The sequence below is a fragment of the Schistocerca gregaria genome, chromosome 1, assembly GCF_023897955.1.
Source record: "Schistocerca gregaria isolate iqSchGreg1 chromosome 1, iqSchGreg1.2, whole genome shotgun sequence".
Lineage (NCBI taxonomy): Eukaryota > Metazoa > Arthropoda > Insecta > Orthoptera > Acrididae > Schistocerca > Schistocerca gregaria.
Window position 1 is genome coordinate 1,011,606,668 of NC_064920.1, and position 20,090 is coordinate 1,011,626,757.

Sequence of the window (20,090 nt, forward strand, 5' to 3'; positions counted from 1 at the left end):
AGACACAGGCAACAGAGCATGCACAATGTCGGCACTAGTACAGTGTATATCCACCTTTCGCAGCAATGCAGGCTGCTATTCTCCCATGGAGACGATCTAGAGATGCTGGATGTAGTCCTGTGGAACGGCTTGCCATGCCATTTCCACCTGGCGCCTCAGTTGGACCAGCGTTCGTGCTGTACGTGCAGACCGCGTGAGACGACGATTCATCCAGTCCCAAACATGCTCAATGGGGGACAGATCCGGAGATCTTGCTGGCCAGGGTAGTTGACTTACACCTTCTAGAGCACGTTGGGTGGCACGGGATACATGCGGACGTGCATTGTCCTGTTGGAACAGCAAGTTCCCTTTCCGGTCTAGGAATGGTAGAACGATAGGTTAGATGACGGTTTGGATGTACCGTGCACTACTCAGTGTCCCCTCGACGATCACCAGAGGTGTACGGCCAGTGTAGGAGATCGCTCCCCACACCATGATGCCGGGTGTTGGCCCTGTGTGCCTCGGTCGTATGCAGTCCTGATTGTGGCGCTCACCTGCACGGCGCCAAACACGCATACGACCATCACTGGCACCAAGGCAGAAGCGACTCTCATCGCTGAAGACGACACGTCTCCATTCGTCCCTCCATTCACGCCTGTCGCTACACCACTGGAGGCGGGCTGCACGATGTTGGGGCGTGAGCGGAAGACGGCCGAACGGTGTGCGGGACCGTAGCGCAGTTTCATGGAGACGGTTGCGAATGGTCCTAGCCGATACCCCAGGAGCAACAGTGTCCCTAATTTGCTGGGAAGTGGCGGTGCGGTCCCCTACGGCACTGCGTAGGATCCTACGGTCTTGGCGTGCATCCGTGCGTCGCTGCGGTCCGGTCCCAGGTCGACGGGCACGTGCACCTTCCGCCGACCACTGGCGACAACATCGATGTACTGTGGAGACCTCACGCCCCACGTGTTGAGCAATTCGGCGGTACGTCCACCCGGCCTCCCGCATGCCCACTATACGCCCTCGCTCAAAGTCCGTCAACTGCACATACGGTTCACGTCCACGCTGTCGCGGCATGCTACCAGTGTTAAAGACTGCGATGGAGCTCCGTATGCCACGGCAAACTGGCTGACACTGACGGCGGCGGTGCACAAATGCTGCGCAGCTAGCGCCATTCGACGGCCAACACCGCGGTTCCTGGTGTGTCCGCTGTGCCGTGCGTGTGATCATTGCTTTTACAGCCCTCTCGCAGTGTCGAGAGCAAGTATGGTGGGTCTGACACATCAGTGTCAATGTGTTCTTTTTTCCATTTCCAGGAGTGTATTTGCATGCCTCCACCTTGTTTGCTGGACCTGTACGGACTGAACTTGGCATGACACCGACCTATCCAGTCTCACAAAATGAGGCAATGCTGGGCATCATACATGCCATCTCTCCGCAGTCTTAAGCACTTGTAAGGTTTCGCTGTTCTACACGTACACCGATTTTGGATCGATTCAGACCATTCCTTCTGCTTGTTGCAGTTGTCACAAACAGTAGTGTAATTTAGAATAATGTCTCCTGGACAACTTCTTCCATCCCACTGACGAATTTCTGCTTAAAAACTGGTAACAAGTAATAAAAAAGCGCAGTTGTTTGAGTAAGATTAAAAACAATCTACAATAATAATGTGTTCTGTGCAATTTTGTCATATGATGACATGATGGAGATCGTGGCTGTTGTTTGAAGACAAATGTTGATGGTTTTGGGACTGCAACCAGCCACAAATTTACTTTCAGTTCCTTTATTCAAAGGGTACTGTTACCAGTTTCAAATCGTTGTGATTCGTCCTCAGATGGTTTACACGGTTTATTTATGACATATGGTGTGTTTTTTACATATTAATTGTTGTAGAATGTCCGTTTGGAGTGTTTGTTTTCGTAACATTCGCCCGACAGATGTGAATACATTTCCACTGCATTCTTATTGTAGCACACGTAAATTTTTCTCAGTGAACACTAGATTTGTCACTGAGAAGATTTCTACCACGCACCACATGTTTTGATACATAGAAATATGTATCAAAACATACAAATATGTATCGAAACATGTGGTGTGTGGTAGAAATCTTCTCAGTGACAAGTCTAAAGTGTTTACTGAGAAAAATTTACGTGTGCTACAATAAGAATGCAGTGGTTATGTATTTCACATCTGTCAGGCGAATGTTATGAAAACAAGCACTCCAAACGGACATTCTACAACAGTTAATATGTAAAACACACACCACATGTCATAAATAAAGCGTGTAAACCGTCTGAGGATGAATCACAACGATTCGAAACCGGTAACGGTACCCTTTGAATAAAGGAACTGAAAGTAAATTTGTGGCTGGTTTCTGTCCCAAAACCATCAATAATGTGTTTATTAATGTTAATACTAATCACGTATACATATCCTCTAAACTGAGTGGTTCTACGTAATTTCGATAAAAGAATCGTTGAAATAACCTGCGGAAGTTTTAAGTCACTAACTGACTAACTAAATGTGGTATTACAGAAGTACGGTAATCTACATGGGGAGACGGGATGTGAATGGAATAATGGTACAGGAAACAGAGAGGGGAAAGAGGTGCACGAGAAAATCGTAATGCGGTGAGCAGGCTGAGTGTGGGGCGCACAGCTGACCTGATCGCTCGTCGACGGAGAAGAAGGCGATCAGCGGCGTACCCTCCGAGACGAGGCCGTACCGCATCTCTCGCGGCTGTCCGCGGTCGCCGTCTTCCGCCTGCACGCGGACCACTGCGTCTCCCTGCAGACAGGACGGGAAGTTGTCAGCTAGCTGTGGAATCACGTCACTTGATTCACGCACGTATAGCGTGTGTGTGAAACTGGTACACCTGCCTGACATCGTATGGTGCCCCCGTGACTGCGTAGATGTGCCGAAACACGGCGTGGTATGGGCTCGATAATGTCTGAAGAACTGCTAGAGGGAACTGACACCATGAATGCTGCCGGGTTATTCACAAAAGCGTAAGAGCACGTTGCAAGCCATCCCAGATATGCTCAACACTGTTCATGTCTGGGGAATCTGTTGGCCAGTGAAGTGTTTAAACTCAGAAGAGTGTTCCTAGAGCCACGCTGTGCTAATTCTGGAATTGCCCAAGTCCGTCGGAATGCAGCGTGGACTTCAATGGTTGCAGGTGATAGACAGGATGCTTACCTACGTGTCACTTGTCAGAGGCCGCGCGGGATTAGCCGAGCGGTCTAGGCGCTGCAGTCATGGACTGTGCGGCTGGTCCCGGCGGAGGTTCGAGTCCTCCCTCGGGCATGGCTGTGTGTGTTTGTCCTTAGCATCGTTTAGGTTAAGTAGTGTGTAAGCTTAGGGACTGACGACATTAGCAGTTCAGTCCCATAAGATTTCACACACATTTGAACATGGGTCCTATATCACTTCAACTGTACACACCCTACGCCATTACAGAGCCTCCACCACCCTTGAACAGTCCCCTGCTGACATGCAGGCTCTATGGATTATGAGGTTGTCTCCGTACCCGTATACGTCCATCCGCTCGATACAATTTGAAACGAGACTCGTCCCACCAGGCAACATGTTTCCAATCATCAACAGTCCAATGTCGGTGTTGAAGGGCCCAGGCAAGGCGTAAAGCTTTGTATCATGCTGTCATGCTGTCGTGCTGTCATAAAAGGTAAACGAGTGGGCCTTCGGCTCCGAAAGCACATATCGATGTTATAATGTGCGGATATCTTGCACTTCTGTCACGTTCAACGATTCTTTTCAGTAGTCGTTGGTCTCGTTCTTGCAGGATCTTTTCCTGGCCGCAGCGATGTCGGAGATTTGATATTTTACCGGATTCCTGATATTAACGGTACACTCGTGAAATGCTCTTACGGGAAAATCCCCACTTCATCGCTGCCTCGGAGATGCTGTGGCCCGTCGCTCGTGCGCCATCTGTAACACCACGGTCAAACTCACATCTTTTTTATTTAATCGCATGGCTAGGACCCCCCGTCGGGAAGACCGTTTGCTGGGTGCCGGTCTTTCAATTTGACGCCACTTCGGCCACCTGCCGTCAATGAGAATTGTAGGATGATGATGAGGACAGCATAACACTCAGTCCCTGGGCGCAGAAAATTCCCCGACCCAATCGGGAATAGAACCCGGGCCCAGAGGATTGACAATCCGTCACGCTGACCATTCAGCTACCAGGGGCGGACACTTACATCTTGATAACCTGCCATTGTAGCAGCAGCATCCGACCTAACAACTGCGCCAGACACTTTTGTCTTATACAGGCGTTACCGACCGCAGCGCCGTATTCTACCTGTTTGCATATCTGTGTATTTGAATACGCATGCCTGTGCCAGTTTCTTTAGCGCTTCGGAGTATATCATAAAGACCACCGCCACATTTTTTTCTGTACGTATGTAAAAGGATTTTAACACCTCTTTTACTAATAGACAACTGATCCACGAGGAAGGTCTTTGTGAATCTTATAAATTTTATCTTTTAGTTCCCCGGTGCGGTTTTCTGTCTGTATGTGTAGGCTAATCTCAAGAACTACTGTTGAAATTTTGATAGGTTTCTCACTAATACGAGGGGCGTTGAATAAGTGATGCAACCCATTCTTTTTTTCTTTGCCAATTTCGGGTGAATATACCCGCTTCAGTCTCTATAGTTTCATGAAGTTGCGACTGGTGGCTTAGTTATACGTAGCCTTCATAATGGTGTCTGTAACGGAGGTGCGTTCCAGGCAGAGAGCTGTCGTTGAGATTCTTGAGACGGGAAACCAGAGCATCGCAGATATTCATAGGCGCTTGCAGAATGTCTACGGAGACCGCGAAGTAAACAAAAGCAAGGTGAGTCGTTGGGCGAGGCGTCTGCTATCATTGCAATTAGGTCGCATAAAACCTGTCCGATCTCCGCGTTCCGGCCAGCCGCTCACAGCTGTCACATGCGGACACTCCCATCTCAGGCTAGCGATGGATCAGAATCAAACACCTCGCTGCTCAGCTGGACCTCTGTTGGCAGTGCTGACACACTCATCCACCAGCTGGAGAACTCAAAATTGTGTGCCTGCTGGATTCTTCGCCACCTAACATAAGACTATAAAGAGCAAAGAAGGACCATCTGTGCGGAATTGCTTCCGAGTTACGAGACTAATCGTGACAATATTTTTTATCAAACTTCGTCACAGGGGTAAAACATGGGTTCATGAATTTGAACCCGAAACAAAGCGGCAATCCATGGAGTGGCGCCAACCTATCTCTCCTCCAAAGAGTTCATCTCTCATCAAGTTCAACGCCGCACTCGCAGCCGGTAAAGTAATGGCGCACGTCTTCTGGGACTCTGAAGGGGTTATTGTGTATGGTGCAACGATCAATTCCGAAGTGTTCAGCGCTACCCTCAGGAAACCGAAGAAACTACATCATTGCATCCGTCGCCACAAAAATACAAACGAACTTCATCTTCTCCACGACAACACATGGCCTCACTCAAGCGCCGGCCGCTGTGGCCGAGCGATTATAGTCGCTTCAGTCCGGAACCGCGCTGCTGCTACGGTCGCGGGCTCGAATCCTACCAAGGGCATGGATGTGTGTGATGTCGTTAAATTAGTTAGGTGTAAGTAGTTCTAAGTTCTAGGGGACTGGTGACCTCAGATGTTAAGTCCCATGGTGCTTAGAGCCATTTAAACCATTTGAGCCCCAGTCAAGTCTGCGAACCGTACTTCGTTGGACTGTTAGTCCTGATCCACCGTATAGCCCGTGTTTGGCGCCTTCCGACTTCCATCTGTTTGGCCCAATGAAGGAAGCACTCTGGCTCTGAGCACTATGGAACTCAATTGCTGTGGTCATTAGTCCCCTAGAACTTAAAACTACTTAAACCTAACTAACCTAAGGACATCACACACATCCATGCCCGAGGCAGGATTCGAACCTGCGACCGTAGCAGTCGCACGGCTCCGGACTGTGCGCCTAGAACCGCGAGACCACCGCGGCCGGCGAAGCACTTTGAGGGAAGCAGAACTTGGGTGATGGCTCTGGCGCCGGCTAGTAGAGTGGTACCATGCGGGCAACAGTCCCTCCCAGTAAGGAGGCGTCAGGCCGTCACATTAAAAAACAGGGCTTCGCAGCCAAAGAAGTAGGGAATAATATGGTGTATTGGAATCCTCAAAAAACTAACATGCTTCAGAAAATAAATGTGTTGCATTACTTATTGAACAACCCTCGTACATAGTGATTCACAAGGAAGGTTTGTTTATAACACTACACGTCATCCGGCTGTAGATACATTGTGCCACCCGTGCGAAGTCGCGGCAGGTCGCTAATCACAAATAACAGCAGAAACTAAGAGGGCTAAAAGCATACGATAACAGAAGCAAAAACGTTCTACTAAACGGAGGTCCACAAACGAGCTGTTTGCGAGGTAGCTGCGGATGTTTGGTTATGAGCTGCCATTGACTTCAGTATGAAATATTACCCTAGTTAGTATAAATGTGTTTGAAATGTAAACTTCTCGATTAAGTACCCATCTGATTCGGCTTATATTTCGCCTATGCCGACTTTAAAACGAAATGAAATACTACCTCAGCACTTGACATGTTACCTTGCTGGACGTACGCTTCTTCGATCATATTGACACGTTAGACGTCGTGTTACATCAGCAGCAAAATGTACCGGTACTCCGTCACCCATGTACAGCTGTGTATAATCATGTCATTGATTTCAGACAGACCACAGTCCATGTGGATCCAGAATCTCATATATCGACAACTACTAAGGTACAATAAAAACTTAAAAACAAAACAATAACTTACTACAAGTTGGCTACAGTGCGTTGCTTACCATGATCGTAACCACCTCACAACTGATAAAAGAAGGGTTGTGAGTAAAATGGGGATGTCCCTTCACAAAAAAGATTATTCTCTGTTTGTGTCCCACGGTCCCTCACCGTTTGTCAGTCAGGTGCTCAATTAACGTGTATGGTGGTTACGTTGTCAGTCATAAAACTTTCTGTCTCCTCCTTTCCCCCGTCGCGAGGCTGGATGTATTTAATACCAGCCATCGCGTGACTTAATCAATCTGTAATTGCGAACACATTTAACCCTGCAGTTTTAGGCAGTAACGCATACGGCAGTTATGGCTGATAGTTTACGAAATTTTGATTTCCAGCTCTTCGTTCGAATATAATCTCCGAAAATTGGATTCATCAATTTTGCTATTCTCCTGCTTGTCGAAAGTTCCTGCTGTCTAATATTTGAGGTATAATGGATGAAATTAGAGAAGCGGGATATAGATTAGGATAGTCGACGACGATGTCATTGGAGACGGAGCACAAGCTAGGGTTGGGTTGGGTTGGTTTGGGGAAGGAGACCAGACAGCGAGGTCATCGGTCTCATCGGATTAGGGAAGGACGGGGAAGGAAGTCGGCCGTGCCCTTTGAAAGGAACCATCCCGGCATTTGCCTGGAGCTATTTAGGGAAATCACGGAAAACCTAAATCAGGATGGCCGGACGCGGGATTGAACCGTCGTCTTCCCGAATGCGAGTCCAGTGTCTAACCACTGCGCCACCTCGCTCGGTAGCACAAGCTAGGACTGAGGAAGAACGTTTCCTGCGTACTAGCTTTATGGAAATACTGGATAAACTACAGCTTGTAGAGCACAGCAACCTCTGGTTCTGGCGTGATAAAGCTCTAGCACTATTCACTGTTTTTGCGCCACTACGTCTGTCGACTTTGGGAACACTGGATAGGTCAACCAAAACCTGTTATGTAGCTGATGCATCAGCCTAATTTAGCGCCTCTTCGTATTTTGCGGGACGTACCAAGAGACTGGAGTAACTTACTCAAACTGACGCGGAACTGTGCTGATTCCCAAAATCAGTAGTACTTTTCGCGGCATGAAACAGAATCCTGTCATGATCGATGGTGTTGAATGGTAATTTTTACGGTTTTAAAACATACTGAATTACTCCACCATCTTCGGCTCTACGAATATCTAATTCTATTTGATGATCTACATGATTATTTTGCAATGCACATTTAAGAGTTTGGGAAGAGGTTCATACTTCTCTGCCGTTCTATTCTCGAATGACACGTGAGAAAAGTGAACATCTAAACCTCTGATCAATCTTATTTTATTACGATATGTAGGTGGGACATTCAAAATATTTTCACGCTCAGGGGAGAAAGTTGGTGACTGAAATTTCGTGAAAGACCTCGCAGCAACAAAAATCGCCTCTGTTTTAATGAATGCCACCCCAACTCTCGTATGATATCAGTGACACTCCGTCCCGTTTATCGCGATAATACAAATCGAGATGTCCGTGTTTGAACTTTTTCGATGTTTCCCTTCAGTTCTACATGTTAACGGTCTCTTTCCGTGAAGCAGCATTCCAAAAGGGGACAGAGGTAGTTGATTTGGTGCTGTTCTAAGTGTCCTGCCCTCCCCATAACAATTTCTGTTTGATCATTCGGTTGTAAGATGTTCAAAATTGTAACCCGCAACATGGGCGTCCGCAGAAATTTATAAGGGGGTAGGGGGACAAGATTCTAAAATTGTCAGTTTCGAGACGTGTCATGCCACAAGAACTAAATTTTAGTCTTACAGATGGCACAAAAAACATCGTATCCCCGGGAATTGATGATTATGCGCTCCATATTTATTATACGTAAACTAATTCGATACGTAAAAGGTAAATGTGGTTGTGACAACCAATCATAAGTTATACAGCAATTGCTGAAGCCGTGTCTCACAGTGATCAGTTTCGTAATGCTAAAATTGGCTTAACGATTGGGTTAGTTGGATCATGGGAAATTATGAAGCTGTTAGCATTTTTAGTGCATTTTTTTTTCTTGTATTCATTCTGATAATCATGAGAGCTTTACAGTCATTAACGTTTCCCGAATGCTTTATTGTCTGCTACTCTGTGTAGCTATTAATTTCACCTGGAATTCTTTTGAAAGGAACAATTCCGCCATTTGTCTAATGCCGTTTGTGGAATGCGCTGAAATACAAAATCTGGATGTCCGCACGGGATCTGAACCCCGTTCGAGTCGAAAATGAAAGCAGTGCCTCACCCACCGTGCCACTTTGCTCGGTAACATGGAGGGCAGTTAATGTTGATTGGGAAAAAGAGGGTGATGGCAAATGACTGATCATCGGGGCAGCAGACAGCAGCATCAGCTATGAATGCAGTACAGGGTGTTTCAAAAATAGTGGCACAATTTCAGGTACATATTTCCCACATGTAGGCAATAAAAAAATTCATTACAGTGTGTGTCTGAAAATGACTAGCTTCCGAGTTATGGCCTTAAAAACAACGATATTCACCGGAACGTATTTCTTCCAGCAGGTAATCGCCGTGACAGAACATATTAGCGGGACAGCTAATTCCAAGGCTAAGGGTGCATGGGAGCTGTGTCTGTCGTTCAACGTTTACTCGTATCAATAGCCGACAGAAGTTCACTTCATGTACGGCAAGGCGGACGATAAAATGCTGTACTGGGATGTCGTTTGTACCAGGAGAGGCACCCATAGCAAAAATGACCCGATCAGAAACCATTGAAAAGCATCCAGACAGTCGTATGAAAAACATTCACTTGCAGCACCCTCCTTCGTGTGCACACAAACCAGAATATCCTTCCCTACATATGGAGTTACAGATTTTGATCCTCTCCTCTCCAGTGCAGGAGATACGAACTTCCCATGAGCGGCACAGGCAGCGTTGCAAATGTCTAAATGTCTTTCGATCCGAACATTTTCCCTGTGGACATTTTTGTACGTCTTTCTTCCATTCGCAGCGCCAGGTTTGCACTTAGTGGCCAAAGTTGGAACTAATTTTTTTACAATGTGAATTGGTTCCACATTAACGCATTAGAATACCATCAAGTTTCGGTGCCGTACGATAATTACAGTCCACACTGGACCTCTGTGAGTAACTATACTTTAGTATAACCACCCAGTACAAACAGCGAGCCAGCGCAGCACTGCCGTCTGCCTTAATGCACATGAACACTTCCACTGGTTCGTGATTTGAGACAACTCAAGCTTTCTCAACAGTTCGTGATCTTCACGCTAGCGTCGCATACTATTGACGGTGGGGCCTGGGTTCGATTCCCGGCCGGGTCGGGTATTTTCTCTGCTAGGGAGTGGGAGTGTTTGTTGTTATCTTCAGCAACACGCAAGTGAACGAAGTGGTGACAAAGAAAAAGACTTTCACCAGGAGCCGAACATCTCATCTGGGGTGACTTCTGAAATTTTACCGGCTTATGTCTTCTTCTAATAATTTTCAGGTATGCAGCCGGATCCCGTCGACATTCTGCCACGATATTTCGGCCCAGAGACGTCCGGCCATCATCAGGTGAGTACACAACTACTGAAGAGCCCAGGTGCAGTCGCGGTTTTTATGCCGAATCTCGCGAAAGCGAAATGTACTGGCATCCTATAAGATTATCGGCAAGACGTATTTCCACAGATTTTTTTATGACAGAATCCCAAAATCCGGAAATCGGAGCTAAGATTTTTGTTCCATTGTATTCCATTGAATGTCCCAAAGAAATACAGTGCTCTGCTACTGCCGATTTTGACGGTTGCCGCAGACAGGTGTATCTTTCAGGTTCTGTATGTACATCGTTCATGTACAGTTCTTGTTATCTGGTCAATATATGCAGAGCCACATTCACAGGGAATTCTGTAGACGCCTGCTTTCTTCAGTTGTAAACGGATCCAACCAGGGCCCGGTTCTTTGCTGGTGGACGGAAGACAACCTTGATTTTATTTTTCTTCAGTAATCTGGCTATTTTCGACGACAAATTCCCGGCGTATGGAAGGAACGCAGTTGATTTATAGTCGTCATCAGTGCGTTGCTTCTTGTTATGACAGTTGCGCATGGCTTTCCTTATTTGGCGTGAAGTGTTGCCATTCTCTTTAAAAACCTTCTCCAAGTGTTCTAATTCTGCGTGGAGGTTTTCATCATCCGATATTACTTGCGCTCGATGTATTAAGGTACTGAGAACGCCGGCTGTATGTGCTGGGTGATGGCAGCTTGACGCCTGGAGATACAGATCTGTGTGAGTCGGTAATTAAAGATTCGGTGGAAATACGTCTTGCTGATAATCTTATAAATCGTGACAACGGCTATCAGCTGGATAAAAATTAGAATCCTGTTATCAAAATTATTCAATCCAGCGGAATCGACGGCGCCATTCGATACTCAATGACTAGATGATCTCACCACCGAGGGCAGCACGTACAACTCGGCTATGCCGCGCATGTCAACACCTGACGCATGCGCTGTAGGATGCCAGTACATTTCGAATGCGCGAGATTCGGCATAAATACCACGACTGCACCTGTGCACTTCAGTCATCTTCTCCAGTTCTCTGATGACACCGCCTTCCTAGCCCTTTATCCTACCCTTCAACTGTCCCAACGTACCCTCCAAACCCACCTTGACCAATTCACTGCCTGGTGCAACCAGTGGTTCCTCCGTGTTAACCCCTCCAAGACCCAGGCGATCATCATAGGCCGTACCACCCGCTCCTTCCGCCTCCATGAGTTCTACCTCACCATTTATGGCCGTCCTATCCACCTCACTCCTGCCCTCGAATACCTTGCCCTCACACTCGGCCGCCAAATCACCTGGACTCCCCATCTCCTTACCATCCAAAACAAAGCTCACAACCGCCTCCGCCTCCTGAAACTCCTGTCCGGCCGGACGTGGGGTCTGCATCCTTCCACCATCCTTCACACCTACAAATCCTTGATCCGCCCCATCCTCTGTTATGCCAGCGTCGCTTGAATTTCCGCCCCTCCCTGGTTCTATATAGCCCTCCAAATCCTCGAACGCCATGCGCTCCGCCTCGCCTTCCATATTAGCCTTCCATCCCCCACGCGCATCCTCTACGACCTCATCCCCTTCCCCCACCTTCTCCTTTTCCTTGAACACATCCGCACACTATATATCGACCGCCGCCTTGATCCCCCTCACCCCCTGGTTTGTCCCATCCTCTCCACCCCCAACCAGTTGCCGCGCCTTTACCGTTGTGTCCCACCCTCTCTCCATCTCCACACCCTCCATCTCCTTTCCCAACACAACTTTCACCATCTAGCCCTCCCGGACGATGAGCTTTGCCCTGACATCTACCCTTCCTACCAACTCTACCCCTTCTTCCTGCCTCCTCCTCTGGGCTCCCTTTCCTCCTCCTCCCTCCTCCTGAGCGGCTTCCCCCTCCTACTCCCCCTCTATCTCTTGTGCCTCCTTCCAGTGTCTCTGCGCTCCCTCCTGCCCTACATTCCCTCTTCCTCTCCTGCCCCACGTGTCCCCTGCCTCTTCATGAACCCACTGATGCCCCTCCTCTCTTCATCCCGTCGCTTCCCCAGCTGCCCCATGCTCTCCCCTCCTTTTCCATACTCTCTGACCTTTTCCCTTGACAGGTCCCACCTGCCAGTTTTATTGTTCGTCGTGTGTGCTCCAAGTGGGTTTTAAGTGTGCTGTTCTGGAGTGTTTTTACTACTGTGGCCGACTTTTAACCTGTACCTGCGCATTAAGTGTCTTCTCTGTGTTTTAAGAATCGCCAACTGTGTTTTTTAACTTTCTGGTGACTTTTTTTAACTGTCTCCCATGAACGTCTCCATGTCAGTGTATATTTTACCTCCATTTTCTCCCCTTACTCTATTTTATGTTCCCCTTTTTTATCTCCTTACGTATGTGTCCTTTTATTCTTGTTTTAGTTGTAGTGTCACTCGGCTGAAGAGCGGCGGATTGTGCTGCTGACAGCCCTCCCCTGCCCATGTGAGGCAGGGGAATGAAATCACAATAAAGAAAAAATACTGGGCTCTTCAGTAGTTGTGTAGTCACCTGATGATGGCCGGACGTCTCTGGGCCGAAATATCGTGGCAGAATGTCAACGGAATTCGGCTGTATACCCGGAAATTATTAGAAGATCTCAGTTGGGATCTCACAGCCAAAAACATACCATACTCACTTTATTCGGGACACAATTTGCAATGTACCTTTTTATTGAAACTTCATGGCAGATTAAAACTGTGTGCCCAACCGAGACTCGAACTTGGGGCCTTTGCCTTTCGCGGACAAGTGCTCTACCATCTTTTTTTATTTATCTCATTTTGTTCGCTTGTGTTCGTTTCATCTGCTCGGGGCGGCCGTCGTAAGACATCTGGTTAAGTTCGTTGTTGATCGATTAATCGATTCACTCATTTTTTTTTATTACAGAGGGAAGCTAAACCTCTGACCGATTACGCTGAGCTACCATGCCGGCATGAACCTTGCAGAACTAGCACTCTTGAAAGAAAGGATACTGAGGAGACACGGCTTATCCACAGCCTGGGGGATGTTTCCCACGAAAGGCAAAGGTCCCGAGGTCGAGTCTCGGTCGGGCACACAGTTTTAATCTGCCAGGAAGTTTCATATCAGCGCACACTCCGCTGCTGACTGAAAATCTCATTGTGGAAACCTTTTCATTCTCTACATATGGTGAATACAGTTGTGTCCTCTGTTCTTCTGTCCGCAGTGTGAATGACAGCGTGCAGTGTGGACGAGAGGGCGACGTACCTGCTTGACGGCGCTGGTGAGCCTGGTGAGCGGCGGCGCGTGCGTGAAGTATGGTGGTGAGTCCTGCACGTCGAGCACGGCCACCGCGACGCTCGCCGTCGCTACGTTGCGCGTGTCCAGCTCAGGGTCCGCGTAGGCGTTCTGTCAACAAAAGGGCAGTGGTGTCACGCCTCACCAGCTGAGCGGCCGAGGCGTAGGAAAAACTTCGTTCCCAGCAACTAGGTAACACGATTCAAGTTACGGCTCACCTCCCGGGTTATTCAACGTAGCATAGATATCCTAAAGAACGAAGAGCGATGTGGTAGAACGGAGTGGGCCTTACAGGATACACTTGTCCCCGCCTTGAATCAGGGATACAGACTTCTTTTTCTTTTCAGAAGGGGTAAAAAAAAAAAAAAAGGTTCGCCGGCCGTTGTGGCTGTGCGGTTCTAAGTGCTTCAGTTTGGAACCGCGTCACCGCTACGGTCGCAGGTTCGAATCCTGCCTCGGGCATGGATGTGTGTGATGTCCTTAGGTTAGTTAGGTTTAAGTAGTTATAAGTTCTAGGGGACTGATGACCACAGATGTTAAGTCCCATAGTGCTCAGAGCTATTTTTTTTTTAAAGGTTCAAATGGCTCTGAGCGCTATCTTGCTAAACTTCTGAGGTCATCAATCCCCTAGAACTTAGAACTACTTAAATCTAACTAACCTAAGGACATCACACACATTCATGACCCAGGCAGGATTCGAACCTGCGACCGTAGCGGTCGTGTAGTTCTAGACTGTAGCGCCTAGAGCCGCTCGGCCACCGCGGCCGGCGGACCGTCCGCAAATTTCAATTCCTTATTCGTTGTTCTTTTCTTTTCTTCCACTGTTCTTTCATCTGTTCACTACGTTTATTTCTTCCTATCTTCTGACCCCTTCAGTCCACTTTTTTCACTTGCCTACCCTACAATTCTACAACGTGTCAATGATTTTCCCCTAAATTCGTCTCTGTTAGTTGTTTCTTCGGCTTTTACGAGGGTGAGTCAAATGAAAACTTTAAATTTCGAATAACAAATCGAAATTTCGCGCCGTTATCCTTTAAGGGGGGGGTCAAACGGGCCGACTTGGAGCACGATAGGCATCACAGGAAATTTTAATTTCCAGTGTCTATACTTTTACAAATAAATTCATAAAACTTTGCCAGCATCACTAGGAAGCATTCAGGATTCACACTCATTGCAGTGGAAGTTCGAAAACATAACGAAGTAATTTTTTTTAATGTCAAATTTCATCATTTTTTTCCCTTACTAATGGCAGCATTTGTTGATATAGGTACACTTTTCTTCATATGTTAGAGAGATTCTTTGATGAATTTTTCGCAGCATGCATACCATACTTACAGGCGTATGAAACTCTAGAATTTATTTAATTTATGAAAAAACGAATGAACTGTTATATTTTAAACTTCATGTTTACAAAAAATATAAATTTTATAGTTAATTACCTTACTTTTTACCACAGTTTTCAATAGATTCCGAAAATTCTAGAGTTTCATACACCTTTAAGTATGGTTCGTATGCTGTGCAAAATTCACCGAAGAATCTCTCTTACTTATGAACAAAAGTGTACCTACAGCAAAAAATACTGCCATTAGTAAGTGAAAAAAATGATGAAATTTCACATGAAAAAAAAGACCATTTCGTTATGTTTTTGTTGTGTACATAGTTCCGCGTAGTCAGAGCGTTCACAACTTTCCCACTAGAGCGCGCCCCACTATCACAACAGCGCAGGTGCAGCGCTCGTCCATCTCCACACTACGAGAGACTTAGAGACGGACCAATTTCTGCTTCCGCCGATCCGCATATTAATATGTAACGCAGCCAATGAGATTGCTGCTAACGTAGAACCTTTTCTCCTCGCGGATCACACTCGTGCAGTGATACCTGAACGCATGAGGTATTATAACAAGTGTACCAATTTGCATTAGTCTGTAGTCAAGTTGCAGTGTGCGCCTAATAAGATTATCATATTCCTGTAGATAGCCATGAAGAGAAATGTATAGCCACTTTGTCAAGTATCAGAGATATGTGAGAATAGGATTAACGTACCAAGACCAAAGGAACTTCAGATTGTCAATTGTGAACAGCATCCAGAATCAAGTTACGTAATATCTATGATTTTTATTATTTTAATAAATGTGTGTGAAATTTAATCAAGTTCTGTTTAAAGTTGGTCACCGTCAATCTGCTACTCTAAGCCTGCAAGTGGCATTTCTATCGTCTGACCTAACGGCACAAGATAAACACGCCACAATAAGACCACGAGACATATTGCTGACACTCGCCTACCTCATTAGAGCGACAAGTCAAATAATCTAATGGTGTGTGTACCGAAGGTCTTACAGTACGCACACCACAGTTTTCGAACTTCCACTGCTATGGGTGTGAATTGTGAATCATTCCTGGTCTTGCTGACAAAGTTTTATGAATTTATTTGTAAAAGTATAGACAGTGGAAATTAAAATGTTTTGTGGTGCCTCTCCTGCTCCAAGTCGCCCCGTTTGACGTCCTACCCCTCCTTAAGTTGGTAAGCGTGCTACAAACAGCGTGCAGAATGGCCTGTAGGTGGCAGCATAGTGCTGATGCACACATACCCTCGCAGTATCAGTATAAAGATGGCCGCCCCACTTGCGACTTGCACCAGGGAAGAACAGCGTTCTGTTTTTCGGTTTTTGCGTAGTGAAGATGTGAAACCTATTGTAATTCATCGACGAATGAAGGTTCAGTACGGTGATGCATGTTTGTCACAGCAGCAAGTCTACGAATGGAGTAGGAAGTTCGCAAATGGTGTGACTTCAGTGGAAGGTTCTCCTCGTCTAGGCCAGGCACAACGAATTGTGACTCCACAGAACATTGCAGCAGTTGAAGCGATAGTGAAGGAAAACCGCCGAGTGACACTGAATGACATTGCAGCATGTTTACAGATTAGTTCAAATGGTTCAAATGGCTCTGAGCACTATGGGACTTAACTTCTGAGGTCATCAGTCCCCTAGAACTTATAACTAGTTAAACCTAACTAAGCTAAGGACATCACACACATCCATGCCCAAGGCAGGATTCGGACCCACGACCGTAGCGGTCGCGCGGTTCCAGACTGTAGCGCCTAGAACCGCTCGGCCACCCCAGCCGGCTACAGATTAGTCATGGGTCAGCACACCACTTTGAGCATGATGTGCTCCAGTTTCAAAAAGTGTCTGCAAGATGGGTGCCACGGCAGCTAACTCCTGAAATGAGAGAACGACATGTTGATGCTTGTGAAGAACTTCTTTGGCGCTTGGAACGAGAAGGTGAAGGCTCCCTTGCAAGAATCGTTACTGGGGAAGAAACCTGGGTTCACTTCCACCAACCAGAAACGAAGAGAGCGAGCAAGGAATGGCGCCATTCCTCATTACCAAGCGATTTCGATATGTTTGGACCACCCAAAGACACAATGGGAGGGAAGAAGTTCCGTTCTGATGTAGAGGTACGCCACGCGGTGCGTGAGTGGTTGTGTGGACTACCAAAAGATTTTTTTTCAAAAGGAAATTTATGCACTTTGTAAGCGCTGGAGTACTTTCATTGAGCGTAGGGGAGATTATGTTGAAAAGTGATACAGCTTTGTACCACTTCTGCACAATAAATAATATTTTAAAAAATATTTAATGTTTTCATTTGACTCGCCCTCGTATATTACGCTGTAAGACAGAAAAAAGAAGGAAGCTGGTAGACGTGATATTCACGTACAGACAAACAAATAATTAAAATTTCAGAAAAGTTTGATGATTTATTGAAGAGAACGAGCTTCAAAAACTAAGCAAGTCAATAGCGTATTGGTTCACTTCTGGTGCTTATGAGAGCAGTTATTCGGCTTGACATCGATTGACAAATTTGTTGGATGTCCTCCTGAGTGATATCATGCAAAATTTGGTCCCTGATAGAGACCTCTGCCAGTAATGGCCCAAACGTTCTCAACTGGGGAGGCATCTGGCGACCGACCTGTCCGAGGTAGTGTTTGGCAAGCACTAAGACGAGCAGTACAAATTCTCGCCGTGCGCGGACGATCAGTATCTTGCTGCAATGTAAGTCCAGGATGGCTTGCCGTGAAGGGCAACAAAACGGAGCGCAGAATGTCGTCGACATACCGCGCTGTGTTGTAAGATTGCCAAAGGGATCCTGCTATGAATAGAAATGGCATCCTAGACCATTACTCCTGCGTATCGGGCTGTATCTAGGGCGATAGTCAGTTTGTTTTGCTCCACTGTCTGGGGCATCTCCAGACTAGTTTTGACGGGTCATCGAGGCTCAGTTCGAAGTGGGACTCTTCATTGAAGACAGTTCTACTCCAGTCAATGAGATTCCAGGCAGAAGATATTTCGACAGGAGCGCACACCCTGCCATTCTCAAGGCACAACTTCATGGAGGAAGCGATGTTCAAGGGAATTTAATACCTCGGTTCGCAGAGGAGAAACAAAGAAGATACCACACACAGAACAAGTGTCAACACAAACAAAGATAGCCAACATCAGAAATATCGATAGTGATTATTAATCAACAGGTGAGGTAGCACTAATTCTGTCCCTCTGTTTTTCGTTGAGAGACAGAGCCGGATACCAAGCAGCATTTAAACAAAATCCACAATCTCTGTTTATAAGGATGCTTGATAGTTTGGCAGCTGAGCTATCACATCTGGAAGTCACCTTTCGTCGGAATGGTTACAGTGAGAGACAGATCAAACGTGCGTTGCGCTATCAGCCTTCTGTGCAATGCGTGATTGACGATAGCAACGAAGTAGCATCTAAGTCTACGGCCTTTTTGCCTTACGCAGGAAGCATGTCCAACAGGACTGGCCGTATTTTGCGGAAATATGATGTGAAATGTGTTTTTCGACCACCTTCTAAGATTAAGACCCTGTTGGCGTCCGTAAAAGATGATCTTGGTTTGCGTAAGGCTGGTGTCTATCGTATACCTTGCAGCTTTGGCATGTCATATATTGTTCAGACAATCAGGACTGTGGAAGACAGGTGTATTGAACATAAGCGTCACACACGCTTTCAACAGCCGAGCAAATCCGCTATTTCACAACATTGCCTTGACACCGATCTTCCTATGAAATACAACAACACGGAGTTTCTGGCTTGCACGTCCAGCTATTGGGATACTGCTATTAAGGAAGCTGTTGAAATCAAACTATCAAGCAACCTTATAAGCAGAGATGGTCGATTTTGTTTAAATGCTGCTTGGAACCCGGCTCTGTCTCTCGTCAAAAAAACAGAGGGATAGAATTAGTGGCTATCTCACCTGTTGATTAATAGTCACTATCGATATTTCTGATGTTGGTTGTCTTTGTTTGTGTTGACACTTGTTCTGTGTGTGGTAGCTTCTTTGTTTCTCCTCTGCGAACAGAGGTATTAAATTCCCTTGCACATTGCTTCCTCCTTGCATTTGTGCCTTGAGAATGGCAGGGTGTGCTCCTGTCGAAATATCGGCGATCGTCGACGACTTCACCCGGCAGCAAACCCTAAGTTATTTGAACAAGACTTTTTTTATTGAATAGGTCTTTAGTTATACCATTTGTCTTTCCAATTTCATTTCCTTTCCTGTGTAGCAGGTTTTTCCAGACCATTTCCTTGGACTATTTCGCCAATAAATTTAACCTTCTCTACTGGGCTAATACATATTTTCAGAAATTTCGGTGCATTTCTAATGTTTGTTAAAAATTCTTAAGCCTGTCCTACTGGGCATTTATTTTTAAAAGTTTGATCTGTATTACAGAAAATGTCACTTTTTCACACAATATAGTCCACAGCTCGTGGTCGTGCGGTAGCGTTCTCGCTTCCCACGCCCGGGTTCCCGGGTTAGATTCGCGGCGGGGTCAGGGATTTTCTCTGCCTCGTGATGACTGGGTGTTGTGTGCTTTCCTTAGGTTAGTTAGGTTTAAGTAGTTCTAAGTTCTAGGGGACGGATGACCATAGATGTTAAGTCCCATAGTGCTCAGAGCCATTTGAACCATTTTGAATCACACAATATACACTATGTGATTAAAAGTATCCGGACACCTGGCTGAAAATAACTTACAATTTCGTGGCGTCCTCCATCGGTAATCCTGGAATTCAGTATGGTGTCGGCCTACCCTAAGCCTTGATGACAGCTTCCACTCTCGCAGGCATACGTTTTGTCACGTGCTGGAGGGTTTCTTGGGGAATGGCAGCCCATTCTTCGCGGAAAGGAGAGGTATCGATGAGGGTCGATGAGGCCTGGCACGAAGTCGGCGTTCCAAAACATCCCAAAGGTGTTCTATATGATTCATGTCAGGACTCTGTGCAGGCCAGTCCATTAGAGGGATGTTATTGTCGTGTAACCATTCCGCCACAGGCCGTGCATTGTGAACAGGTGCTCGATCGTGCTGAAAGATGCAATCGCGATCCCCGAATTGTTCTTCAACAGTGGGAAGCAAGAAAGTGCTTAAAACATTAGTGTAGGCCTGTGCTGTGATAATGCCACGCAAAACAACAAGGGGCGCAAGCCCCCTCCATGA

General features: G+C 46.5%; 1 protein-coding gene across 1 annotated transcript in view; it reads right to left on the bottom strand.

Annotated features, from left to right (window-relative positions):
* The window catches only part of LOC126278769 (cadherin-86C), a 396,441-nt gene that overhangs the window by 225,221 nt on the left and 151,130 nt on the right, over positions 1-20,090 (bottom strand). Inside the window, exons 6-7 of the mRNA XM_049979049.1 lie at positions 13,553-13,693; positions 2,643-2,766 (exon numbers count right to left, since the gene is read on the bottom strand). Of these exons, the coding sequence (XP_049835006.1) occupies positions 2,643-2,766; positions 13,553-13,693 (265 nt within the window). The remainder of the gene's footprint in view (positions 1-2,642; positions 2,767-13,552; positions 13,694-20,090) is intronic.